General features: G+C 32.3%; 2 protein-coding genes and 2 long non-coding RNA genes across 6 annotated transcripts in view; 2 read left to right on the forward strand and 2 right to left on the reverse strand.

Annotated features, from left to right (window-relative positions):
* Nucleotides 1-3,530: 3,530 nt before the first annotated feature.
* Nucleotides 3,531-13,614, forward strand: LOC125842697 (subtilisin-like protease). The gene is made up of 3 exons (XM_049522029.1): nt 3,531-4,093; nt 4,252-5,525; nt 13,074-13,614. Exons 1-3 carry the CDS (start codon nt 3,531-3,533, stop codon nt 13,481-13,483), a joined length of 2,247 nt encoding a protein of 748 aa, XP_049377986.1. The 3' UTR covers nt 13,484-13,614.
* The window catches only part of LOC125842704 (uncharacterized), a 54,761-nt gene continuing 34,927 nt past the window's right edge, over nt 3,539-23,372 (reverse strand). The window contains exon 2 of the long non-coding RNA XR_007443942.1: nt 3,539-3,683. This is a non-coding gene — a long non-coding RNA (uncharacterized LOC125842704). The remainder of the gene's footprint in view (nt 3,684-23,372) is intronic.
* Nucleotides 5,163-21,600, reverse strand: LOC125842703 (uncharacterized). Of its 3 annotated transcripts, none has more exons than XR_007443940.1 (3): nt 21,388-21,600; nt 12,726-12,940; nt 5,163-5,177 (listed from the first exon to the last, which is right to left on the reverse strand). It is a non-coding gene; the product is annotated as an uncharacterized LOC125842703 (long non-coding RNA). The 3 variants fall into 3 exon arrangements; XR_007443941.1 differs by having other exon boundaries at nt 5,175-5,277; nt 12,826-12,940; XR_007443939.1 differs by lacking the exon at nt 5,163-5,177 and adding an exon at nt 5,209-5,223 and having other exon boundaries at nt 12,772-12,940.
* LOC125842702 (subtilisin-like protease) overlaps nt 19,665-23,372 on the forward strand; it is a 33,395-nt gene continuing 29,687 nt past the window's right edge. Inside the window, exon 1 of the mRNA XM_049522034.1 lies at nt 19,665-21,949. Within this exon, the coding sequence (XP_049377991.1) occupies nt 19,690-21,924 (2,235 nt within the window). The 5' untranslated portion in view covers nt 19,665-19,689 and the 3' untranslated portion in view covers nt 21,925-21,949. The remainder of the gene's footprint in view (nt 21,950-23,372) is intronic.

Raw genomic sequence — 23,372 nt, forward strand, 5'->3', positions numbered from 1 at the left:
AAAAAACTAAAAACATATAGTTGCTTGATTGAGATAAAGTGAATTACCAAAGGTGGTGGAGCCACCTTGTTGTGATACTCCTTTGTGGAAAAATTAGATGGGGTAGATAAATGAGTTTAATATAATATGTGTGGGGAATTTTCTTGATTTTTTTATATTTTGATTATTCTTAATGAAAATCCATGTTTTGCTACTGATCACCAAAGCCAAAATATATATAAAGAGGAAGGTTAACAATATATATATTTTTTATCTCTAAGTTAATATTGTTAAATTCTAATTTTAGTCCTTATATCTGATTAAGTACATTTAATCTTCAATCAATTGAATTGTGCACCTTTAATTCCTTTATTTGTGATTATTCAAAAATTTACCATGATTATTCAAAAATTTCCACCATTTAATTATCAATATGTTAAACTGGTACTAATATAGTTCTAAAATATTCCAACCATAACATAAGTATTTCTTACAAAAGGGACCAAAGACATACATCTCAAGTAACTAGACATTAAATAAGTTTTTATTGAATATTATCCTAAAATGAAAGTCTAAAGAGTCTGTTTGGATTAAGAGGAAATACATCATTACCCCATTCAACTATAAAACTTTTTTTAAAAAGACACTTGAACTTTGTAAAGGTCCTAGCAACCCCTTAAACAATTTAAAAGTGGTAAAAGTGTCCCATTTTTCGGTCAACCCCAAGTTTAAGAAGGAAAGTGAATACACGCACCAACGGATACTTATCACGTGTCAATTATTTTATTTTTATATTTTAATTTTAATTTTAATTTTCATATATGTTAATGTTATTTCTTATTCTATTTTGTTTTCTAAAAAAAATAAAAATTCTCTATTCTTCTTCTTCTTCAATGTTCAACTGCCGTTGGTGACCTCTTCTTTCACGTTGCCGGCGTTTCTCTACCATAGCCACCACCCACCACACTTTAACACCATCTCAACCATTTCTCTAGCAAATCAAAAATACAATTGAAAAATAAAAAACACTATCAAATCTCCAGCGCTTCTTCTTCGATCGTTCAATCATTTTTGTGTACTTCGCCTTTAATTTTTGCTCAAAATCAACATTTGTTGTATCTACAAAGACTGAAATTCTCTTTAACTCAGATAAGGTATTTTTTACTGGGTTTGAATGTGACCTCGACGATTCTCCCTCCGTCGTCGTCAAATCTTTGATGCTTCTCTCACCGGCACTTTCCGATCTTCCTCCGCAACCTCACTCTGCTTTCATCTGTTTCTCTGTCAATAATCTCATTTATTGGATCTCCCTCAGCTAAAAATGAGTCCGAGAACTCTTCTGGGTAAGAGTAGATGAAGGACGGTACAAAATTAAAAAAAAAAACATAAAACAAATAAAGTAAAAGGAAATAATATTTTAATTGAATAAATATTAAAATAAATAAATAATATTTCTTTTACTTTATCTCACTCGCTAGTGGCGAGTGAATTACACTCCATGTGCCACATAGGATCATAAGGGGGTAATAAATCCTCTTTGAACAAGAATAAGGGGGTATTAGGACCATTTCAAAGTTTCAGTGCCTTTTTAGAAAAAGTGTTATAGTTGAATGGGGTAATGATGTATTTCCTCTTGGATTAATTTAAAAGTTGATCAACCCTATTTTTAGATTATTTTTAGCTTTTGAAAGTGTTTGAAAGTTAAAAATTACTTAAAATAAATTTAAAATGAATTAAAGGTTAAAACCCCCTACTTTTCATTTTTTAACTTAAAAGTTACTAAAATTTGACTTTTTAAAAACTACTTTTAAAAAACTATTTTTTAAAGTTAAGCCAAACGGTTCAAAAATTAATTGGGACATTGAGTCGTTGAAGCTAAACTTATTAATAGGGCAAGAAAAACAATAATCCTATGAGTTTCCTCGAAAATACGTTGTAATTAATTCACATGGACACTTTTTATTTTTTAACATTTTGTGGCCAAGCGAGAAATCTATAATGGATTCTAAATTTAATATTTATATATATTTGATAAATTTTTCAACATAAAATATATTATTTGAGCAAAATCTACTGAATTCGGTCGAACCCGCGTGCGACTTACTAGCTTTAACATTCACGACATGCCAACTATACATGTCAAATGTCCACGCAAGTCCAATCTCCACAATTGAAGGAGATCATCATCCATGTAACACGTTTCGTCTTGCAAAGAAATTAAATTAACCAAACTTTAGTTTTGTTATTATTTTTTAAATCTCGATCAATTCAAATCTCCTCTGAACACCCTAAATTTTAGATATGAGCTCATCTCGATATTTCAAATATATTGATATATTATTCATTTAAAATGATTCACGTTTGCAATATGACACATTTTAAAATTTGAGTTCCGAAGCTTTTATCTATTTGAGTGATTGGATGGATGAAGGATCTTGAATAGCTGCATGTTTTTGAGAACATGCATTGCAACTTCATTTAGACAGAATATTTGCAACTTTTTATTAAAAAGTGGTTTAACAGTTAAAATTTGTATGTAGAAAGATGTTCATTGTATCCAAATATAATTAATCAAATTTACAGTGGAAAGGTTTGGGAATTCTACAAATTCATAGAATAAAGTTCAATTTAACTAGTCTCATTCACACTTAGCGTGTGTTTGGTATGAAGGAAAATGTTTTTCTGAAAATAAGTAGATTTTTGACTTATTTTCTCATGTTTGGTTGGTGAGTAAAAAATATTTTCTAAAAAAGATTTTGTGTTTGATTTATGAATGAAAAATATTTTTGAGAAATATCTTTTATTTTTACTAGAGTAGAAAATATTTTTTAAAAACAAACTTAAATTTTTTTTTTGGGGGGTGGTAGGGGAAGTGGGTGGGGTTCGAGGGTAGGGTGAAAAAATGAAATTTTGAAGTTGAAAATATTTTTTTTTAAAAATAAACTTAAAGTTTTTTGGGGGGGGGTGGGGAGGTTGGTAGTGGGGTGCGTGGGGTAAAATATAAAAAATTGAAATTAGAAATATCTTTTAAAAACAAATTTTCATATTTTTTTGGGGGGGGGGGGTAGGGGGCTGGTGGTAGGGGTGAGGGTGGGGTAAAAAAATTGAAGTTAAAAACATTTTTAAAAAACAAGCTTTAAATTTTTTTTTTTTTATGGGGGGCTGGTTTGAGGGTAGGAACAAAATAAATTGATTTTTTCAACAAAAAAATAAATTCTCATTTGAAATTGGAAGAAAGTTTTGGAAAATGTTTTGTTTAAGTTTTGAAGGAAAGTCATTTTCCTTAAATTTGAGAAAAATGAGTTGATTTAGAAAATATTTAACCCAACCAAACATGAAAAAATTGGTTCCTTCATACCAAACACACCCTTAGTGTCCTTTCTTTTCTTATCTTTTATTACTTTTAATTATCTTGTCCACATTATTCTTTTTTTCCACTAGCAAAATAAAGTCATGAGCAAAGAAGCACTATAAATAGACAGTTGTTTCAAAGCAGAAAAATTCATCAAATACACTTTCCAAATACATCATCAGTTCTTGTATTTGCAGCCATGGGATTCTTGAAAATCCTTTTTGTTTTCATCTTTTGTTCTTTCCCATGGCCTACTATTCAGACTGATCTTGAGACTTATATAGTCCATGTTGAATCCCCTGAAAGCCTAATTACTACTCAATCATCGTTAACGGATTTAGATAGCTATTACCTTTCTTTTTTGCCTAAAACTACTACCGCAATTAGCTCGAGTGGAAATGAAGAGGCTGCGAGCATGATCTATTCCTATCACAATGTGATGAAAGGCTTTGCAGCAAGATTAACTTCAGAACACGTGAAGGAAATGGAGAAGAAACACGGCTTTGTCTCTGCTCAGAAACAGAGGATTTTGTCCTTGGATACTACTCATACTCCAAGTTTTCTTGGTTTGCAGCAGAACATGGGTGTATGGAAGGATTCCAACTATGGGAAAGGCGTAATCATCGGAGTTATAGACACTGGAATTATACCTGACCATCCTTCTTTTAGCGATGTTGGGATGCCTCCCCCGCCTGCTAAGTGGAAGGGAGTTTGCGAGTCCAATTTCATCAACAAGTGTAACAACAAGCTCATTGGAGCCAGGTCTTACCAACTTGGCAATGGTTCCCCGATAGATGGTATTGGGCATGGTACACACACAGCAAGCACAACTGCANGATGCCTCCCCCGCCTGCTAAGTGGAAAGGAGTTTGTGAGTCTAATTTCATCAACAAGTGTAATAACAAGCTCATTGGAGCAAGGTCTTACAAACGTGGCAGTGGTTCCCCGATAGATGGTAATGGACATGGTACACACACAGCAAGCACAGCTGCGGGAGCTTTTGTGAAAGGTGCTAATGTATATGGCAATGCTAATGGCACTGCAGTTGGTGTTGCTCCTCTTGCCCACATAGCCATATATAAGGTGTGTAATTCTGATGGTTGTTCTGACTCTGATATTTTAGCTGCCATGGATTCAGCTATAGATGATGGCGTAGATATTCTTTCAGTGTCCCTTGGTGGAAGATCAGTTCCTTTCTATGCAGACAGTATTGCTATCGGGGCGTACAGTGCAACGGAAAGAGGGATTCTTGTAAGTTGCTCTGCTGGAAATAGTGGTCCTTTGCATGCCACAGCAGGAAACACAGCCCCTTGGATTCTTACAGTAGGTGCCAGCACGCTTGATAGGAAGATAAAAGCTACTGTTAAGCTTGGAAATGGGGAGGAATTTGAAGGGGAATCTGCTTATCGTCCAAAGATTTCCAACTCGACATTCTTCACTCTATTTGATGCTGCAAAAAATGCAAAAGATCAATCTGAAACCCCTTATTGCAGACCAGGGTCACTCACTGACCCTGCTATAAGAGGAAAGATAGTATTATGTTTAGCATTCGGTGGTGTAGGCAATATTGATAAAGGACAAGTTGTGAAGGATGCTGGAGGTGTTGGCATGATTATCATCAACCGGCCATATTACGGTGTCACTAAATCAGCTGATGCTCATGTTCTTCCAGCATTGGATGTTTCAGCTGCAGATGGATTAAGAATTCGTGCTTATACAAACTCAACATTAAACCCTGTTGCTACAATCACATTCCAAGGAACAATAATTGGAGATAAAAATGCTCCAATTGTTGCTGGATTTTCTTCTCGGGGACCAAGTAGAGCTAGTCCTGGAATCTTGAAACCTGACATAATCGGTCCTGGTGTTAATATCCTTGCTGCTTGGCCTACCTCTGTGGATGACAACAAGAACACCAAATCCACATTCAATATTATATCAGGCACCTCAATGTCTTGCCCTCACCTTAGTGGCGTAGCAGCTCTGCTGAAGAGTGCACATCCTGATTGGTCTCCTGCTGTTATTAAGTCTGCAATCATGACAACCGCTGACACATTAAACCTTGCCAGTAGTCCAATACTCGATGAAAGGCTCCTTCCTGCTGATATCTATGCAATTGGTGCAGGACATGTTAATCCATCGAGGGCAAATGATCCAGGACTAGTTTATGATACCCCATTTGAGGAGTATGTACCTTATTTTTGTGGTTTAAGCTACACCAATCAAGAGATAGGTAAAATGTTACAACGTCAGGTGAATTGTTTGAAGGTGAAAAGTATCCCTGAAGCACAATTAAACTATCCTTCATTTTCCATATTTGGACTTGGATCAACTCCTCAGACATATACCAGAACTGTGACCAACGTTGGTGACACTACATCATCTTATAAAGTGGAGGTAGCTTCACCAAAAGGCGTTGTCGTGGAAGTTGAACCCACAGAGCTAAATTTTTCCCGGTTGAACCAGAAGTTAACATACCAAGTGACATTTTCCAAAACAACCAACAGCTCAAACAATAATGTTGTTGATGGATTCTTGAAATGGACTTCTAATAGGTACTCAGTAAGAAGTCCAATTGGAATTGTGTTAGCCTAGTGAAAATTTGGCTTTATAAGTGCATAAAGTACTCTTACATTTGATTAAAGTGAAAATGCTGTTTGTTTTCGCATTATACTTATGTTACTTTTTCATTATTTTTTTTAAAAAAATATTACTTGAGTGACCATATGTGAGAATTTCGGTTCATACTCAAATTTGGAAAATTAGTTGTTGTCTACATAATAACGCACCCTTTGATCCAGAAACTTGACAGTGACATTCTTAGCATCCAGCAGGGAAAGCATGACTGTTTTTTCCAGTTAGAAGTGTTGAAATCTTTGGGAACACAATGGGGAATTACGGAGATGAGTTCTACAGATGATTTTGCTGGAGAAGATTAAGAAACGGAAGAAAACATTAAGTACGGGTACTTTTAGACCAAATTATTTAAATTCAATTTCGCATAATTCAAAAGCATTTTGACCCTTTTTTGAAAATATTGTTATTGCTAAAAAGAAAGTCCAAGTCTTTGCCTCTCTGGTGACTTCAAAAAGTAATTGGGACGTTGATGCTAAACTTATTAATATGACACGAAAAATAATAGGGACATTCCTATGAGTTTTCTTGAAAAGACTTTATAATTAATTTACATGGACACTTTTATGTATATATATATAATATAAAATACTCTTTTTCTTTGTATATATGTGAATAACGATCGTAATTATTTTTGGTGAGCGATGAAATGTGAAATTTTCCCTTTTATCATTTAATTGTATAGTTTGACCTTCAAATAGGTTGATGTCTGATCTAGCGGTACATAAGTTCTTTAAGGATGTAATGCATAATATATAAAATATTATGATATAAATGTAAATTTATGCTTCATATAAAATTTATCTACTTTAAAGGTAAGAAATTATAGATCAATACAAAATAGGGAAAAAAGTGCAAATGACCCCTTTCCATTACAGGTATCCATATGGCCAGATCAGTTTAATTACTACAGTTGGGTCAGCCCGGTAAAAAACGGATCAACCAAATTATATGGGTTGAGTTGGAATTGAAGAATAAGTTGTGCCAAACGAAGGAAAGAAAAAGAAGAATAATCAAATAATAGGATTTTGTCATAATTTTCTTACCTTATTTGAAGTTTATTTTTTCCTAAAAGAAAAGACAAAACATTACCATAAATGGTTTTACTTTTCTGAAAGGAAAATACAATTTTTTTCCATATTTGGTTTATTCTTTCCTTAAAGAAAACGTTTTGAGATCTATAAATTGAAGATCCATATTTTCATAACAAAACAACAATAGAATCCACAATGTAGTCGTTTAGATACTTTTGTTTATGGGGAGATTTTCTCCTAAACATATTTATGTTTTTTCAATATTAGTGTTATAATATGTAGGCCGCTTGACCAAACTATATCAATAATATGTTTTTATTATAGTTTTATTTGTCGCTGATTTATCAACATATGATTTGCAATTGTAAGTTTCCGCATGACGCCCTAATCACTTTCGAACCCGACATCATCCAACTGTATAAAATAAAAATAGCTGATATAATAAATGTATAATTCATGTCTAATATGTATTTTCTCTGTCCTAGTTTATATTATCTAAAAAAAAAGACATAATTTTATATTTTTTAGTAATTTAACTTTTAAATATTTATCTACAAATTTAATCGAAGAAGGATGCACTTCCACTTCAAAATCGATTGTGGAAAAACACCCAAAAGGAGGGCGCGGGGGGTGGGGGGTGGGGGAGTCGAATTGTTGGTGCTCCAATAAGAGCTTTAAGTCGGGATCCATGGGTGACACCATTGTTGAAAGTGAGAAAAAGCTATGGGAGTTGATACAGAGCAAAAGAGAAAGTGTAGAAAGATTTCTTCATCATTTTTTTTGTTTTCAGCAGATTAGATTGATGACTTTTTTCCGATTTTTTGTTTTTCATCTTTTTATGATAAATGTGGGTTCACTTTTTTAATGCATATAGTTGTTTTTATTTCTTAAATTAATGTATAATGCATTCGTTTCAACATTATGATGCATTACAATTTTATCAAGAGTTGTTGGTGGCTCCGATAAGGGCTTTGAGTCGAGATTCATGGGTGACGCCATTATTGAAAGTGAGGAAAAAGCTACAAGAGTTCATACAAAGCAAAGGAGAATGTGTGGAAGGATTTCTTCATCATTTTTTTTTTTTTTTGCTATTAGCAGATCAAATTGTTGATTTATTTTTTTGATTTTTTGTTGCTTTCATCGAATCTTTTAATGTATCTAGTTGATTTTGATTCTTAAATTAATGTATAATTAATTTGTTTCACCTTTATGAACCATTACAATTTTGTCGTGTACAATATATCCTTTTCAACTATTAATTTTGATACATAACCCTAATTTATTGAAACACAAATTAGTATATATCATGTTCATAGTTGTGCATTGGATACACAATTATTACGAATTTCATTATCTTTTACTACCAATACATACGCCCAGCCTATTCAACTAGTAGAAGGCTATTATTCCTAAAATGAAAGTCTAGAGTCTATTTGGATTGACTTAAAAATTGGTCAAATCTACTTTTAAGTCATTTATTTTTTTTGTTTTTGGGAATGTTTGACAAAGTAGAAAATAACTTAAAATAAGTTAGAAATGACTTAAAAAAAGTTAAAAGTTACAAGTAGCTACTTCCTTACTTTTCATTTTTTAACTTAAAGTTACTAAAGTTCGACTTTAAAAAAAACTTTTAAAAACTATTTTTTAAAAAAATTAAAGCCATACGGGAAGGCTTTGGTGACTTCAGAAAGTAATTGGGATGTTGAGTCGTTGACGCTAAACTTATTAATATGACAAGAAAAACAATAGTCCTATGAGTTTCCTGGAAAATACATTGTAATTAATTCACATGGACACTTTTTATTTTTTAACATATTGTGGCCAAATGAGAAATCTATAGTTAGGATTTTAAATTGGATTTTTTTTTTCCGTATATAACCACTCAAAAATAACTTAATTATACTCCATAACCATAATTTGATAATTACGATTCGTAGCTTTATATTAGAGGGAAGAGAGAGGCGAGCGAGTTGGAGAGGGAGGAGAGAGGGGAGCGAGATAGGGAAGAGAGTGGAGAGAGGTGAATTGTATATGTATATCTGTTAAATAATTGTATATTTGTAACTGGTATACGCATGTACTTGTATATTTGGTGAGCGAGATTGGGAGAGGGAGGAGAGAGAAGAGCAAGATTGAGAGAGAGGCAAGCGATAGAGGGCAGAGAGTGGAGAAAGACTAACTGTATATGTATATCTGTCAGATAATTATATATATGCAACTGATATACATATGTATTTGTATATCTGGCCAGGGAGATTGGGAGAGGGAGGAGAACGGCGAGCGAGAGAGGGTAGAGAGTGGAGAGAGGCTAATTGTATTTGTATAACTGTAATATTATTGTGTGTGTGCATATATATATATATATATATATATATATATAAAATCTATACATATAAATGTATAAGTGACATAATTATAGCTAAAATTGAGCTGCAAGCCATAATTTATTCAAACTATAACTATGTTAGCTAATTAATTAGTATATGCGGCCTATCTGCATAATTTTCCTTTTAAAAAATTTAATATTTGTACATATTTTTGATTAATTTATTAAAATGAATATACTATTTGAACAAAATCTACTAAATTCAACTGATCCCGCATGTAGGTAGCTTTACCCTTCACGACATGCTAACTATACATGTCAAATGTTCACGCAAGTCCAATCTCCACAATTGTTGGAGATCATCATCCATGTAACATGTTTCGTCTTGCAAAGAAATTAAATTAACCAACTTTAGTTTTGTTCTTAATTTTTTCAATTTCGATCAACTCAAATCTCCTTTGAACATCATAAATTTTAAACGTGAGCTCCTCTCGATATTTCAAGTCTATTGATATATTATTTGTTCAAAATGATTCACGTTTGCGATATGACAAATTATAAAATTTGAGTTTCGAAGCTATTTATATATTTGAGTACTTCGATGGATGAAGGATCTTGAATAGCTTCATGTTTTTGAGAACATGCCTTGCAGCTTCATTTAGACAGAATATTTGCAACTTTTTATTACAAAGTGATTTAACAGTTAAAATTTGTATGTAGAAAGATGTTCATTGTATCAGCCCATGTTGGTCCTTATTTAACAATATATTTTTCAAGCAGCCCATGTTGGTCCTTTGTGCCCCCACAAGGAATCAAGTGGACTGAAAATCAAGTGCCAATTTTTCTAGGAATTTCTACAGTAATTCAAAGGAATATAAATATATAAATATGGATTTCCACATATAAAAACACAGAACCAAATTAATAAAAGTTAAGTTGTGTCGGGATATTAAGTCTTGGGTCAACTTGTGTTAGGTAAATGAGTTTGATGATTGACGAGTAATTATTATGATTATAATAGTTTAAAAGTTCAAATGATACCTCGAGTCAGAATTAAGTGTAATTTGTTCTAGATACATTGTACTTAAATGGATTGACATGTATTTGACTATCTCACTCGCTTCTCTCCTATTTTACTCGCCACTCTCCTCTCTTACTCGCCTCTCTCCCTGTATTTGGTATACATGTATTTAGTGTGATTCTCATAATGTATATGGGGATGATTCACTTACAATACCACAATCGAAGGAGATCAATGTACATCATCCATAATTCACGTTTTGTCTTGCAAAGAAATTAAATTAACCAACTTCAGTTTTGTTATTAATTTTTTCAATCTCGATCAACTCAAATTTCCTCTGAACACCCCAAATTTTAGATATGAACTCCTCTCGATATTTCAAGTCTATTGATATATTAATCATTCAAACGATTCATATCTACAACATGTCAAATTTTTTGAAGCTCTTTATATGTTAAAGTGCTTGGATGAATGACTATTTAAATTAAATTTTGGAAAAGGATCTTGAATAGCGGCATGTTTTTGAGAACATGCATTGCAACTTCATTTAGACAGAATATTTGCAACTTTTTATTACAAAGTGATTTATCAGTATAAAATTTGTATTGTATGTAGAAAGATGTTCATTGTATCCACGGAGTAAGCAAATTTACAGTGGAAAGTCTTTTCGAAATTCTACAAATTCACAGAATAAAGTTCAATTTAACTAGTCTATTCACACTTAGTGGCCTTTCTTTTCTTATCTCTCTATTAATTTTCTTGTCCACATTATTCTTTTTTTTCCACTAGCTAAAATAAAGTCACGAGCAAAGAAGCACTATAAATAGATAGTTGCTTCAAAGCAGAGAAATTCATCAAATACATTATCACTTCTTGTATTTGCAGCCATGGGATTCTTCAAAATCCTTCTTATTTTCATCTTTTGTTCTTTCCCATGGCCTACTATTCAAAGTGATCTCGAGACTTATATAGTCCATGTTGAATCCCCTGAAAGCCTAATTACTACTCAATCATCGTTAACAGATTTAGACAGCTATTACCTTTCTTTTTTGCCTAAAACTACTACCGCAATTAGCTCCAGTGGAAATGAAGAAGCAGTCAGCATGATCTATTCCTATCACAATGTGATGAAAGGGTTTGCAGCAAGATTAACTGCAGAACAAGTGAAGGAAATGGAGAAAAAACACGGCTTTGTCTCTGCTCAGAAACAGAGGATTTTGTCCTTGGATACTACTCATACTCCAAGTTTTCTTGGTTTGCAGCAGAACATGGGTGTATGGAAGGATTCCAACTATGGGAAAGGCGTGATCATCGGAGTTATAGACTCTGGAATTCTTCCTGACCATCCTTCTTTTAGTGACGTTGGGATGCCTCCCCCGCCTGCTAAGTGGAAAGGAGTTTGTGAGTCCAATTTCATCAACAAGTGTAACAACAAACTCATTGGAGCGAGGTCTTACCAGCTTGGCAATGGTTCCCCGATAGATGGAAATGGACATGGTACACACACAGCAAGCACAGCTGCGGGAGCCTTTGTGAAAGGTGCTAATGTATATGGCAATGCTAATGGGACTGCTGTTGGTGTTGCCCCTCTTGCCCATATAGCCATATATAAGGCATGTAATTCCAATGGCAAGTGTCCTGACAGTGATATTTTAGCTGCCATGGATTCAGCTATAGATGATGGAGTAGATATTCTTTCAATCTCCATTGGTGGATCTCCGAGGCCTTTTTATGATGCCCCTATTGCTCTCGGGGCGTACAGTGCAACGACAAGAGGTATTCTTGTAAGTTGCTCTGCAGGTAATAGAGGTCCTTCTATTGCCTCAGTTGGAAATGCAGCCCCGTGGATTCTTACTGTAGGTGCCAGCACGCTTGATAGAAAGATAAAAGCTACTGTTAAGCTTGGAAATGGAGAGGAATTTGAAGGAGAATCTGCTTATCGTCCACAGATTCCCAACTCAACATTCTTCACTCTATATGGTGCTGGAATAAATGCAAAAGAACAATCTGAAACCCCTTATTGCAAACCAGGGTCACTCAATGACCCTGCTATAAGAGGAAAGATAGTATTATGTCTAGCATTCGGTGGCGTCTCCAGTGTTGATAAAGGACAAGTTGTGAAGGATGCTGGAGGTGTTGGCATGATTGTCATCAAACCGTCACATTATGGTGTCACTAAATCAGCTGATGCTCATGTTCTTCCAGCATTGGATGTTTCAGCTGCAGATGGATTAAGAATTCGTGCTTATACAAACTCAACAATAAACCCTGTTGCTACAATCACATTCCAAGGAACAATAATTGGAGATAAAAATGCTCCAATAGTTGCTGCATTTTCTTCTCGGGGACCAAGTACAGCTAGTCGTGGAATCTTGAAACCTGACATAATCGGTCCTGGTGTTAATATCCTTGCTGCTTGGCATACTTCTATGGATGACAACAAAAACACCAAATCCACATTCAATATTATATCAGGCACCTCAATGTCTTGCCCTCACCTTAGTGGCGTAGCAGCTCTGCTGAAGAGCTCACATCCTGATTGGTCTCCTGCTGTTATTAAGTCTGCAATCATGACAACCGCTGACACGTTAAACCTTGCCAATAGTCTGATTCTAGACGAAAGGCTCCTTCCTGCTGATATCTATGCAATCGGTGCAGGACATGTTAATCCATCGAGGGCAAATGATCCAGGACTAGTTTATGATACACCATTCGAGGACTATGTACCTTATTTTTGTGGTTTGAACTACACAAATCCACAGGTAGGTAAACTGTTAAAACGCAAGGTGAATTGCTCGGATGTTGAAAGTATCCCTGAAGCACAGTTAAACTATCCTTCATTTTCCATATCCGGACTTGGATCAACTCCTCAGACATACACCAGAACTGTGACCAACGTTGGTGACGCCAAATCATCTTACAAGGTGAGGATAGCTTCACCAAAAGGCGTTGTCGTGAAAGTTAAGCCCTCCAAACTAAATTTCTCAATGCTGAACCAGAAGTTAACATACCAAGTGACATTTTCCAAGACAACCAACAGCTCAAAGCCTGGGGTTGTTGAGGGATTCTTGAAGTGGAATTCTAACAGGCACTCTGTGAGAAGTCCAATTGCAGTTGTGTTGGCATTGGCTACATAAGTGCAGAAAGTTTATGCTGTTTGTTTACAGAATAAACTTTATGTTACTTTTTCATTATTAAATGTATTGTTTCAATAAACTTTATGTGATTGAAGAATGCAAAAGCATATCCTATTTGATATTATTGACCATGCCCTGCTCAACTTTTCTGCTTGATTTCATTTTTATTCAACAAATAAAGTGACTTCTCGAGATAATAAGTGATCCCATAAGAATCTCAATTCATATGATTTGTTGTCACCTACATAATAACGCATCCTTTGATCCAGAATCTTGACAGTGACTTCAAAAATAAAGTCTTACTCTTTGGTGACTTCAAAAAGTAATTGTGACGTTAATGCTAAACTTATTAGTAAGACAAGAAAAATAATAGACATTTCCTATGAATTTCCTGGAAAAAACGTTACGTTGTAATTAATTCGCATGAACTTCTTATATTTTTTAACATATAGTGGCCAATTGAGAAATCTATAGCCAACTATACATGCCAAAAGACCAAGTCCAAATTCTACAATTGAAGGGGACCAATGTATATCATCCATGGTACATGTTTGTCTTGCAAAGAAATTAAATTAACCAACTTTAGTTTTGTTATAATTTTCACAGAAAAACAAGAATGATGGAAAGCATTGTTGCTATTTGTGTGTTGCCAATTATGTATTGGTGGCATTATTATAACTAGTCCTGGGTACGTGCGTTGCACGTGTGTCCCATGCTAAGTTATGTGGAGTTGTTATAACGATATATATATACTTGAACATGTATGTTGCCCATGTATCTCATACTTAATTAGTACAAGAACTTTGAAAATATTATAATTAGTGTGTGATAAGTTGCACAAAAATTGAAGAGAAATATACAAGCTCAAACCAATAACTTCAATTATGCAACTCCTATAATATATATGAAGTATTCAATTTGATAAAAGTTTCTTTTATTTAATATGTCATAACTTGTAATTTAAATGTCAAATGTGATTTCAAAATATTTCTTGTCTTAAGTTTTTCATCTTCTTTTTAAGAAATTGTAGTCTCTACCTTTTCACATTTGCATACGCATTAAGAAGTTGTTGTCGAATGAGAGTAGTGTTTTGCAAAAGTTATTACTACAAAGAAATATTTTACTTTTTGCATTAGGAATCGGAAGATAAAGCATTTACATAAATTGAATACACATAACTCCATGTATTTTAATTTATCTAGGTCATTTATTTGCTATATTATTATTTATTTATATTTATTAGAAGATAGACTTACTTTTTTAGAAAGAAAAAAAATATATACATAGGAGAAGATAGACTTACTTTTTAGAAAGAAAAAAAATATATACATAGGAGTTAAATAAATGGCAAAACATTAATGGGTATTTCGTGTATATATATTCAATAGCCTAATGCATTGAACTAAGTGTATATTTATATTCTTGTACAATTTTATTGTAGGAATAATATTTGATTGAAAGATATTGATGTAATTCATCATTTTATGGATATTTTGATAATTCAACTTTTAAAATATTTTGGTTCCACTTATAAATATACTTACTATATCTACTAATTTAATAGAAGTTTTATTTCTCTTTCTTTATGTGAAGGAAAAATGACAAATTAATTTATGATTATTATTTAATATTTAGTTAATAAAATATTTTATAATTTTTTTATTTAGTATAGGAGTAAAATGGTATTTCAACTTTAAATTTTTTATCTTTCTACTTTTTATAATTTATTATTATTATTATTATTATTATTATTATTATTATTATTTATTAGTTATTGTTTATTTATGATCGTAAGATGATAAGTTAGAAAAATGAAGAGGTGTAGTTATGAAGTTGATTTTAAATGAAAAAATATTTTTTTTAAATGATTTTAAGAAAATAAATTAATAGGTAGAGGATATTTTCATAATTCAACTTTTGACTTTGATTGTTCCTAATAATAATAATAATAATAATAATAATAATATATATATATATATATATATGATGATGATGATGATGATGATGATAAGAAATGAATTTTCCCTACCTAAACCCTTACAACTAGTTAATAGAGTAAGGTTTGTTCAAATTCGTATAAAAGAAAGATTCTCATTCTTAATTAACCCCTTTCTAACTTAAATTAAAAGGATGGTCCATCTTATTTAAAAATTGGCCATTTAGTTACTAATTTAACCAATTTGAGTTAGGTTTAATCAATTTGAGTCAATTAACTAAATTGGACAAAATTAAAAAAAGATGAATAATTATCGATTAATTATTTGAGCTTCGTAATTTAAACAAGACAAAATAATTATCAAAACTTATTTATTGCTTTAAAATAGAGAACTAATTATACAAAATTATAAAATTAACTAATTCAAAGAAATAAATGCGTAATTATTTTAAACATTATTTTTTAGGCTATTTATTAAATATTTATTTAAAAGACGAAAATTATATAAACCAACATGTAAAATTATATAATTATTTCTGAAAAATACTAACCAAAACTAAACAGAAAGAGATTTTAAGATATATATTTTTTAAGATTTTTCAAAGACGATTATTTCAAATTGTTTGAAATTGAAGAAGCTCTATAGTTAACTTGAATTGCATAGGGTCAAAATTGGGTGTCAACAACGATAATAAGATAATATATTTTCAGAGATCCTATATAAATATACTGTCCCATTAATATTATAAATTAATAATTCTTTAAAAGTACAAATATATCTAAGACAATTTAGTAAAATATGATTTTATTATTTTTTTCATAAAACATTAAATTTAGTTGAAGCTCATGTCTAATTTTTTTATTGCATCCAAAAGTTCTAGTGTTGTCACGACTACAAATCTTTTTGAGTGCAAGTGGAATGGTGTCTTTTGTATTCACATACTACTTTACGTATTTGATCTGTCATTATTGATTTTGTGACACATTTTAAATGAGAAGCCATTTATGCATATGGTTACAAAAAATTTCCTATGTTTGCTTATATAATTTATTCTCTCACCATCATACATCGAATGTTTTTAGTAAAGATACACTGAATAATATTTTGTTATTAAGAAATAATGAACATTATATATAGTGAATTTATTTTTACAATGAATCATTGAATTCTTGAATTTATTTTACAATGAATCATTTAACAAAAAATATATATTATAGTGATTCATACATATACATTGTACTTTATGCATAATGATTTTTTTAATATATAAATTCAATAAATTTGATGTATAATTTAGTAAGATACAATGATTTTGATGTACTCACTGTACTTTATATATAATACTAGATAATGTTGCCCGTGCTATGCACGTGCCCAATAATATAAATGGTATGTTTTGGGGCTAATAACGGAGTTTTTGAAGCGATTGTTTGCGTGGATAAAGGAATAAGTTTTTTTATCACAAACATGTACTTTCTTTGACGCTATTCAAGGCACAATAAGACTACCCACATACAACATTTTTGAAATATTTTATGTTGTCAATTATCATGATTTATAGTATTTTTACGCATTTTTTAAATATAAAAAACCCCAAAAAAAAAAGACAAATAAATTAAAATGGACCCAATATATGTTATTTTTGTTGTCTTAATTTATGTGACACAAATGAAATTTGGAGAGTCATTGAATATTATATATTATACTTGGGCATAAACTCCCTTACGCACGGGCGCAATAACTATTATTTTTTGTCCTAATGTATGTGACACAGATAAAATATAGTGAGTTATTTAATTTAATATGATTTTTAAATATTTTAAGTTGTTAATAATGTAATTTATAATATTTTTACATAATTTGTAAATACTTAATATATATTACTCCGCTTGTCTCAATGTATGTAACATAGATAAAATTTCAAGAGTTAATCAAATGTTGTTAATTGTTAAGATTTACAATACATTTTACGTAGTTTTCAATAATTTCATATTAAATAATACATATTACTACTTTTATCTCATTTTATGTGACATTGATAAATTAATTTTAAGAATCAGTCAATTTCTTTTTTTGTGTTTTTTTAATAAATATTTTAAGTTGTCAATTATCACGATTTGTTGTATTTTATACATAAATTTTAATGATAGATTAATTTCAAGAATCAATCGAAATTTTTTATATGTGTCTTTTTTTTGAAATATTTTATGTTTTCAATTATCATGATTTATAGTATTTTTACGATAGATTAACTTCAAGAATCAGTGCAATTTTTTGTATCTTTTTCAAAACATATTTTATGTTGTCAATTATCATGATTTATAGTATTTTTACGCAATTTTTAAATATAAAAAAAATTAAGACAAATAAATTAAAATGGACGCAATATATGTTATTTGTTGTCTCAATTTATGTGAGACAAATGAAATTTGAAGAGTCATCCAAATTTGCATTTTTTAAAAAAAATGTTTTAAGTTATTAATTATTGTGATTTATAATATTTTTATGTAACTTTCAAATAACCTACATTGCTGGTCACTTTGTCCTAATTTATGTGATATGGATAAAATTACAAAATTTACCCTTTTAAAATGTCTTTCAGATGTTTTAAGTTGTTAATTATTATTATTTATAATACTTTTTTGATAATTTTAAAATGATATATGTTATTTTTTCTGTCCCAATATATGTGACCCGGATAGAATTTTGAGAGTCAACCTATTTTATTATATATCTTTTAAATATTAAATATTTTAAGTCATTTGTAAATGATTTATTATATTATATTATTATATATATATATTATTATATATATATTTATTTATTTCTACTATATAATAAAAGGGAGTTTATGTATATATTATATTATATTACTCCCTCCGTCCCATTTTATGTGGCAACATTTGACCGGGCACGAAGTTTAAGAAATAAATAAAGACTTTGAAATGTTTACCAAATTGCCCTTTAAAAAGTAGACTCACTTTTCTCTCTCCTCATAAATGTATTGGAGTATTATTTTAAGATTAAGTGGGACCAACAAGGGTAAAAGAGGAATTGTACCTTTAAATACTTACCATATTAGGAAATGTGACATTCTTTTTGGGACTGACCAAAAAGGAAATGGTGCCACATAAAATGGGACGGAGGGAGTATATTATATTATATATTATATTATATAAACTCCATTTTATTATATAGTAGAAAAATAAATATATATTATATAGTAGAAAAATGATTTATTATATTATATTATTATATTATATATTATATAGGGAGTTTATGATGGGACATTAGAATGTCCCATCATAAACTCCCTCTTATATAATAGTAGAAAATTTATTTCTTATGTGAATTCAATAAATATGATACATAAATTAGTAAGATATTATGATTTTGATGTAATCAAAAAGTGACCTTCATTGAATCTCAAAACACTCTTTAAATTAATATATATTAATTTATCGATTAAATAATACCTCTATAAAGTAATAATATTTTATGGTCTCACATATATTAATTTAGCGAGATTTTAAGGTATGTAAGCAAAATCTACTAAATTCGATCGAACCTGCGTGCAGGTTACTAGCTCTACCCTTCACGTCATGCCAACTATAAATGTTAAATGTCCACGCAAGTCCAATCTCTACATTTGAAGGAGATCAATGTACATCATCCATGTTTCACGTTTCGTCTTGCAAATAAATTAAATTAATCGCTTTTTATTTTAGTTATTAAATTAACCAATTTTAGTTTTGTTACTAATTTTTTTAATCTCGACCAACTCAAATCTCCTTTGAGCACCTCAAATTCTAAATATGAGCTCCTCTCGATATTTTAAGTCTATTGATATATTATTCGTTCAAAACGATTCATTACTATTTAAATTAATTCTTGGAAAAGGATCTTGAATAGCTGCATGTTCATGCATTGCAACTTCATTTAGTCAGAATATTTGCAACTTTTTATTACAAAGTGATTTAACAGTTAAAATTTGTATGTAGAAAGATGTTCATTGTATCCAAATATAATTAAGCAAATTTACAGTGGAAAGTCTTTTGGAAAATCTACAAATTCATAGAATAAAGTTCAATTTAACACTTAGTGGCCTTTCTTTTCTTATCCTTTATTACTTTTAATTTTCTTGTCCACATTATTCTTTTTTACCACTTAGCTAAAATAAAGTCATGAACAAAGAAGAACTATAAATAGACAGTTGCTTCAAAGCAGAGAAATTCATCAAATACATTATCAGTTCTTGTAATTTCAGCCATGGGATTCTTCAAAATCCTTCTTGTTTTCATCTTTTGTTCTTTCCCATGGCCGACTATTCAGAGTGGTCTCGAGACTTATATAGTCCATGTTGAATCTCCTGAAAGCCTGATTTCTACTCATTCATCATTAACGGATCTAGACAGCTATTACCTTTCTTTTTTGCCTAAAACTACTACCGCAATTAGCTCGAGTGGAAATGAAGAGGCTGCAACCATGATCTATTCCTATCACAATGTGATGAAAGGCTTTGCAGCAAGATTAACAGAATCACAAGTGAAGGAAATGGAGAAGAAACGCGGCTTTGTCTCTGCTCAGAAACAGAGGATTTTGTCCTTGGATACTACTCATACTCCAAGTTTTCTTGGTTTGCAGCAGAACATGGGTGTATGGAAGGATTCCAACTATGGGAAAGGCGTGATCATCGGAGTTATAGACACTGGAATTCTTCCTGACCATCCTTCGTTTAGTGACGTTGGGATGCCTCCTCCGCCTGCTAAGTGGAAAGGAGTTTGTGAGTCCAACTTCATCAACAAGTGTAACAACAAGCTCATTGGAGCGAGGTCCTACCAACTTGGCAATGGTTCCCCGATAGATGGTAATGGACATGGTACACACACAGCGGGCACAGCTGCAGGAGCCTTTGTGAATGGTGCTAATGTATATGGCAATGCTAATGGAACTGCAGTTGGTGTTGCTCCTCTTGCCCACATAGCCGTATATAAGGTATGTAGTTCTGATGGCGGTTGTTCTGACAGTGATATTTTAGCTGCCATGGATTCAGCCATAGATGATGGGGTAGATGTTCTTTCAATCTCCCTTGGTGGATCTCCCAACTCTTTCTATGATGACCCTATTGCTCTTGGGGCGTACAGTGCAACGGCAAGAGGTATTCTTGTAAGTTGTTCTGCAGGTAATAGAGGTCCTTTGCTTGCCTCAGTTGGAAATGCAGCCCCGTGGATTCTTACTGTAGGTGCCAGCACGCTTGATAGAAAGATAAAAGCTAGTGTTAAGCTTGGAAATGGAGAGGAATTCGAAGGAGAATCTGCTTATCATCCACAGATTTCCAACTCAACATTCTTCACTCTATTTGATGCTGCAAAACATGCAAAAGATCAATCGGAAACCCCTTATTGCAAACCAGGGTCACTCAATGACCCTGTTATAAGAGGAAAGATAGTATTATGTCTAGCAGGTGGTGGCGTCTCCAGTGTTGCTAAAGGACAAGTTGTGAAGGATGCTGGAGGTGTTGGCATGATTGTCATCAAAACATCACAATATGGTGTCACAAAATCAGCTGATGCTCATGTTCTTCCAGCATTGGATGTTTCAGATGCAGATGGATTAAGAATTCGTGCTTATACAAACTCAGCAATTAACCCTGTTGCTACAATCACATTCCAAGGAACAATAATTGGAGATAAAAATGCTCCAATTGTTGCTGCATTTTCTTCTCGCGGACCAAGTAGAGCTAGTCCTGGAATCTTGAAACCTGACATAATCGGTCCTGGTGTTAATATCCTTGCTGCTTGGCCTACTTCCGTGGATGACAACAAAAACACCAAATCCACATTCAATATTATATCAGGCACCTCAATGTCTTGCCCTCACCTTAGTGGCATAGCAGCTCTGCTGAAGAGCTCACATCCTGATTGGTCTCCTGCTGTTATTAAGTCGACAACCGCTGACACGTTAAACCTTGCCAATAGTCCAATACTAGACGAAAGGCTCATTCCTGCTTACATCTTTGCAGTTGGTGCAGGACATGTTAATCCATCGAGGGCAAATGATCCCGGACTAGTTTATGATACCCCATTTGAGGACTATGTACCTTATTTTTGTGGTTTAAACTATACCAATCGAGAGGTAGGTAAAATGTTACAACGTCAGGTGAACTGTTTGAAGGTGAAAAGTATCCCTGAAGCACAATTAAACTATCCTTCATTTTCCATATTCAGACTTGGATCAACTCCTCAAACATATACCAGAACTGTGACCAACGTTGGTGATGCAACATCATCTTACAAAGTGGAGGTAGCTTCACCAAAAGGCGTTGTCGTGGAAGTTAAACCCACAGAGCTAAATTTCTCCCAGTTGAACCAGAAGTTAACATACCAAGTGACATTTTCCAAGACAACCAACAACTCAAACTTTGTGATTGTTGGGGGTTTCTTGAAGTGGACTTCTAATAGGCACTCAGTGAGAAGTCCAATTGCAATTGTGTTAGACAAGTGAAAATTTGGCTATATAAGTGCATAAAGTACTCAGACATTTGATTACACAATAAACTTTATGTTACTTTTTCATATTATTAAATGTACTGTTTCAATAAACTTCATTTGATTGAATAATGCAAAAGCATATCCTCTTTGATATTAGTGACCATGCCCTGCTCAACTTTTCTTCTTGATTTCATTTCTTTTCAAAAACTAAAGTTTTTTTTTTTAATTAGTTGAGCTTAGAGCTCTTTTATTTCAGATTAAAGACTGTACAATCTGGCTCAAAAGAAAAGCACAAAAAAAATCTGGCCCTGCCCCAAACGTGTCTGTAATGTGGCCTAATATCTTGTGTTTCATAATTTGAGCTCCACGGCTTTCTCATCAAATCTTTTGGAGCCATAACGAGCATCACATTCTTCTGTAAAGTACTCCGGTGGAAATGGTTACCAAGGTGGTGCCTCATCTTGTGTTTGAGCTTGGAGATCACTGTGAGTCTTGTTTCTTTTCTCTGTTTTTTCCTTTCAGATGAAAAAACGTTGGGAGACACCAACATGCTCGTGTCCTTCCTAGTGGATCTCCTCCTCATCCATGGAATGCCCTCTGCCTTTGCTGGGACCACTTTTTGTAAGCTAGAGTAGTCAATACTTTGTTATCGCAGTTATGCTCGCCCTGATGCGGCATAATCTTTTTCTGTAAGCATCATAGCTTCGATGCACGTGCATTCTTGTCTTGCTTCTGTAATTATTGTTCATTTTGTACTCTGATATTTCTCGTCTTGGTCCTTAATGTTGGCATGCCTGCTTTATCCATGTTCAGAATTTTCTTGCAATCCACTGTTAATTATTCCAGTGAATTCTGTACTTCTTGATACATGAATGCTTCATTTGCCATTTTATCTGCTAATTGATTTGCTTCTCTGAATCCATATGCAATCTTTGCGTTTGTTGTTTCCTTAAGTTCAAGTATCTCCTCTATGTTTTCTGTGTATTGCCATGGTACTTTCCAGATCTTGTTAATCATCTTTGCTAAACATAGCAAATCAGTTTCCATCATAACGCTTCAACAAATAAACTGACTTCTTCAGATAATAATTATTAGTTGAGTGACCCTATAAGAATCGAGTTAATATCTCATATGATCACTCAACTAATACTTCTTTTCATAGAAAGTCACTCAACTTTCATTTATAACCTCAAACTCACTTAATTATGGTTTTTTCTCACAGAAAGTCACTCAACTAATAGTTCTTTTCACAGAAAGTCACTCAACTTTCTTTTATAACTTTAAAGTCACTTAACTATGAATATTTTACCTACAAAGTCACTCAACTATTGATATTTCATTTAGAAAGTCACCCAACCAATTTAAATATGTTTTCATTAAATTTTGTTGAAAAACATTTTTTTAAAAAATAATAATAAGATGCTCATTTTAATTATTTTATTAAAACATAATTTTTGTTTT

Source organism: Solanum stenotomum, chromosome 10 (genome assembly GCF_019186545.1).
Source record: "Solanum stenotomum isolate F172 chromosome 10, ASM1918654v1, whole genome shotgun sequence".
NCBI classification, from domain to species: Eukaryota; Viridiplantae; Streptophyta; class Magnoliopsida; order Solanales; family Solanaceae; genus Solanum; species Solanum stenotomum.

Excerpts from the sequence above, each read along its gene's own strand:
- LOC125842697 (XM_049522029.1), top strand. The coding sequence starts at position 3,531 with ATGGGATTCTTGAAAATCCTTTTTGTTTTCATCTTTTGTTCTTTCCCA. Across the intron at positions 4,094-4,251 it reads AACAAGCTCATTGGAGCCAG|GTCTTACAAACGTGGCAGTG; the intron begins GTCTTACCAACT and ends CATTGGAGCAAG. Across the intron at positions 5,526-13,073 it reads CCCATTTGAGGAGTATGTAC|CTTATTTTTGTGGTTTGAAC; the intron begins CTTATTTTTGTG and ends AGGACTATGTAC.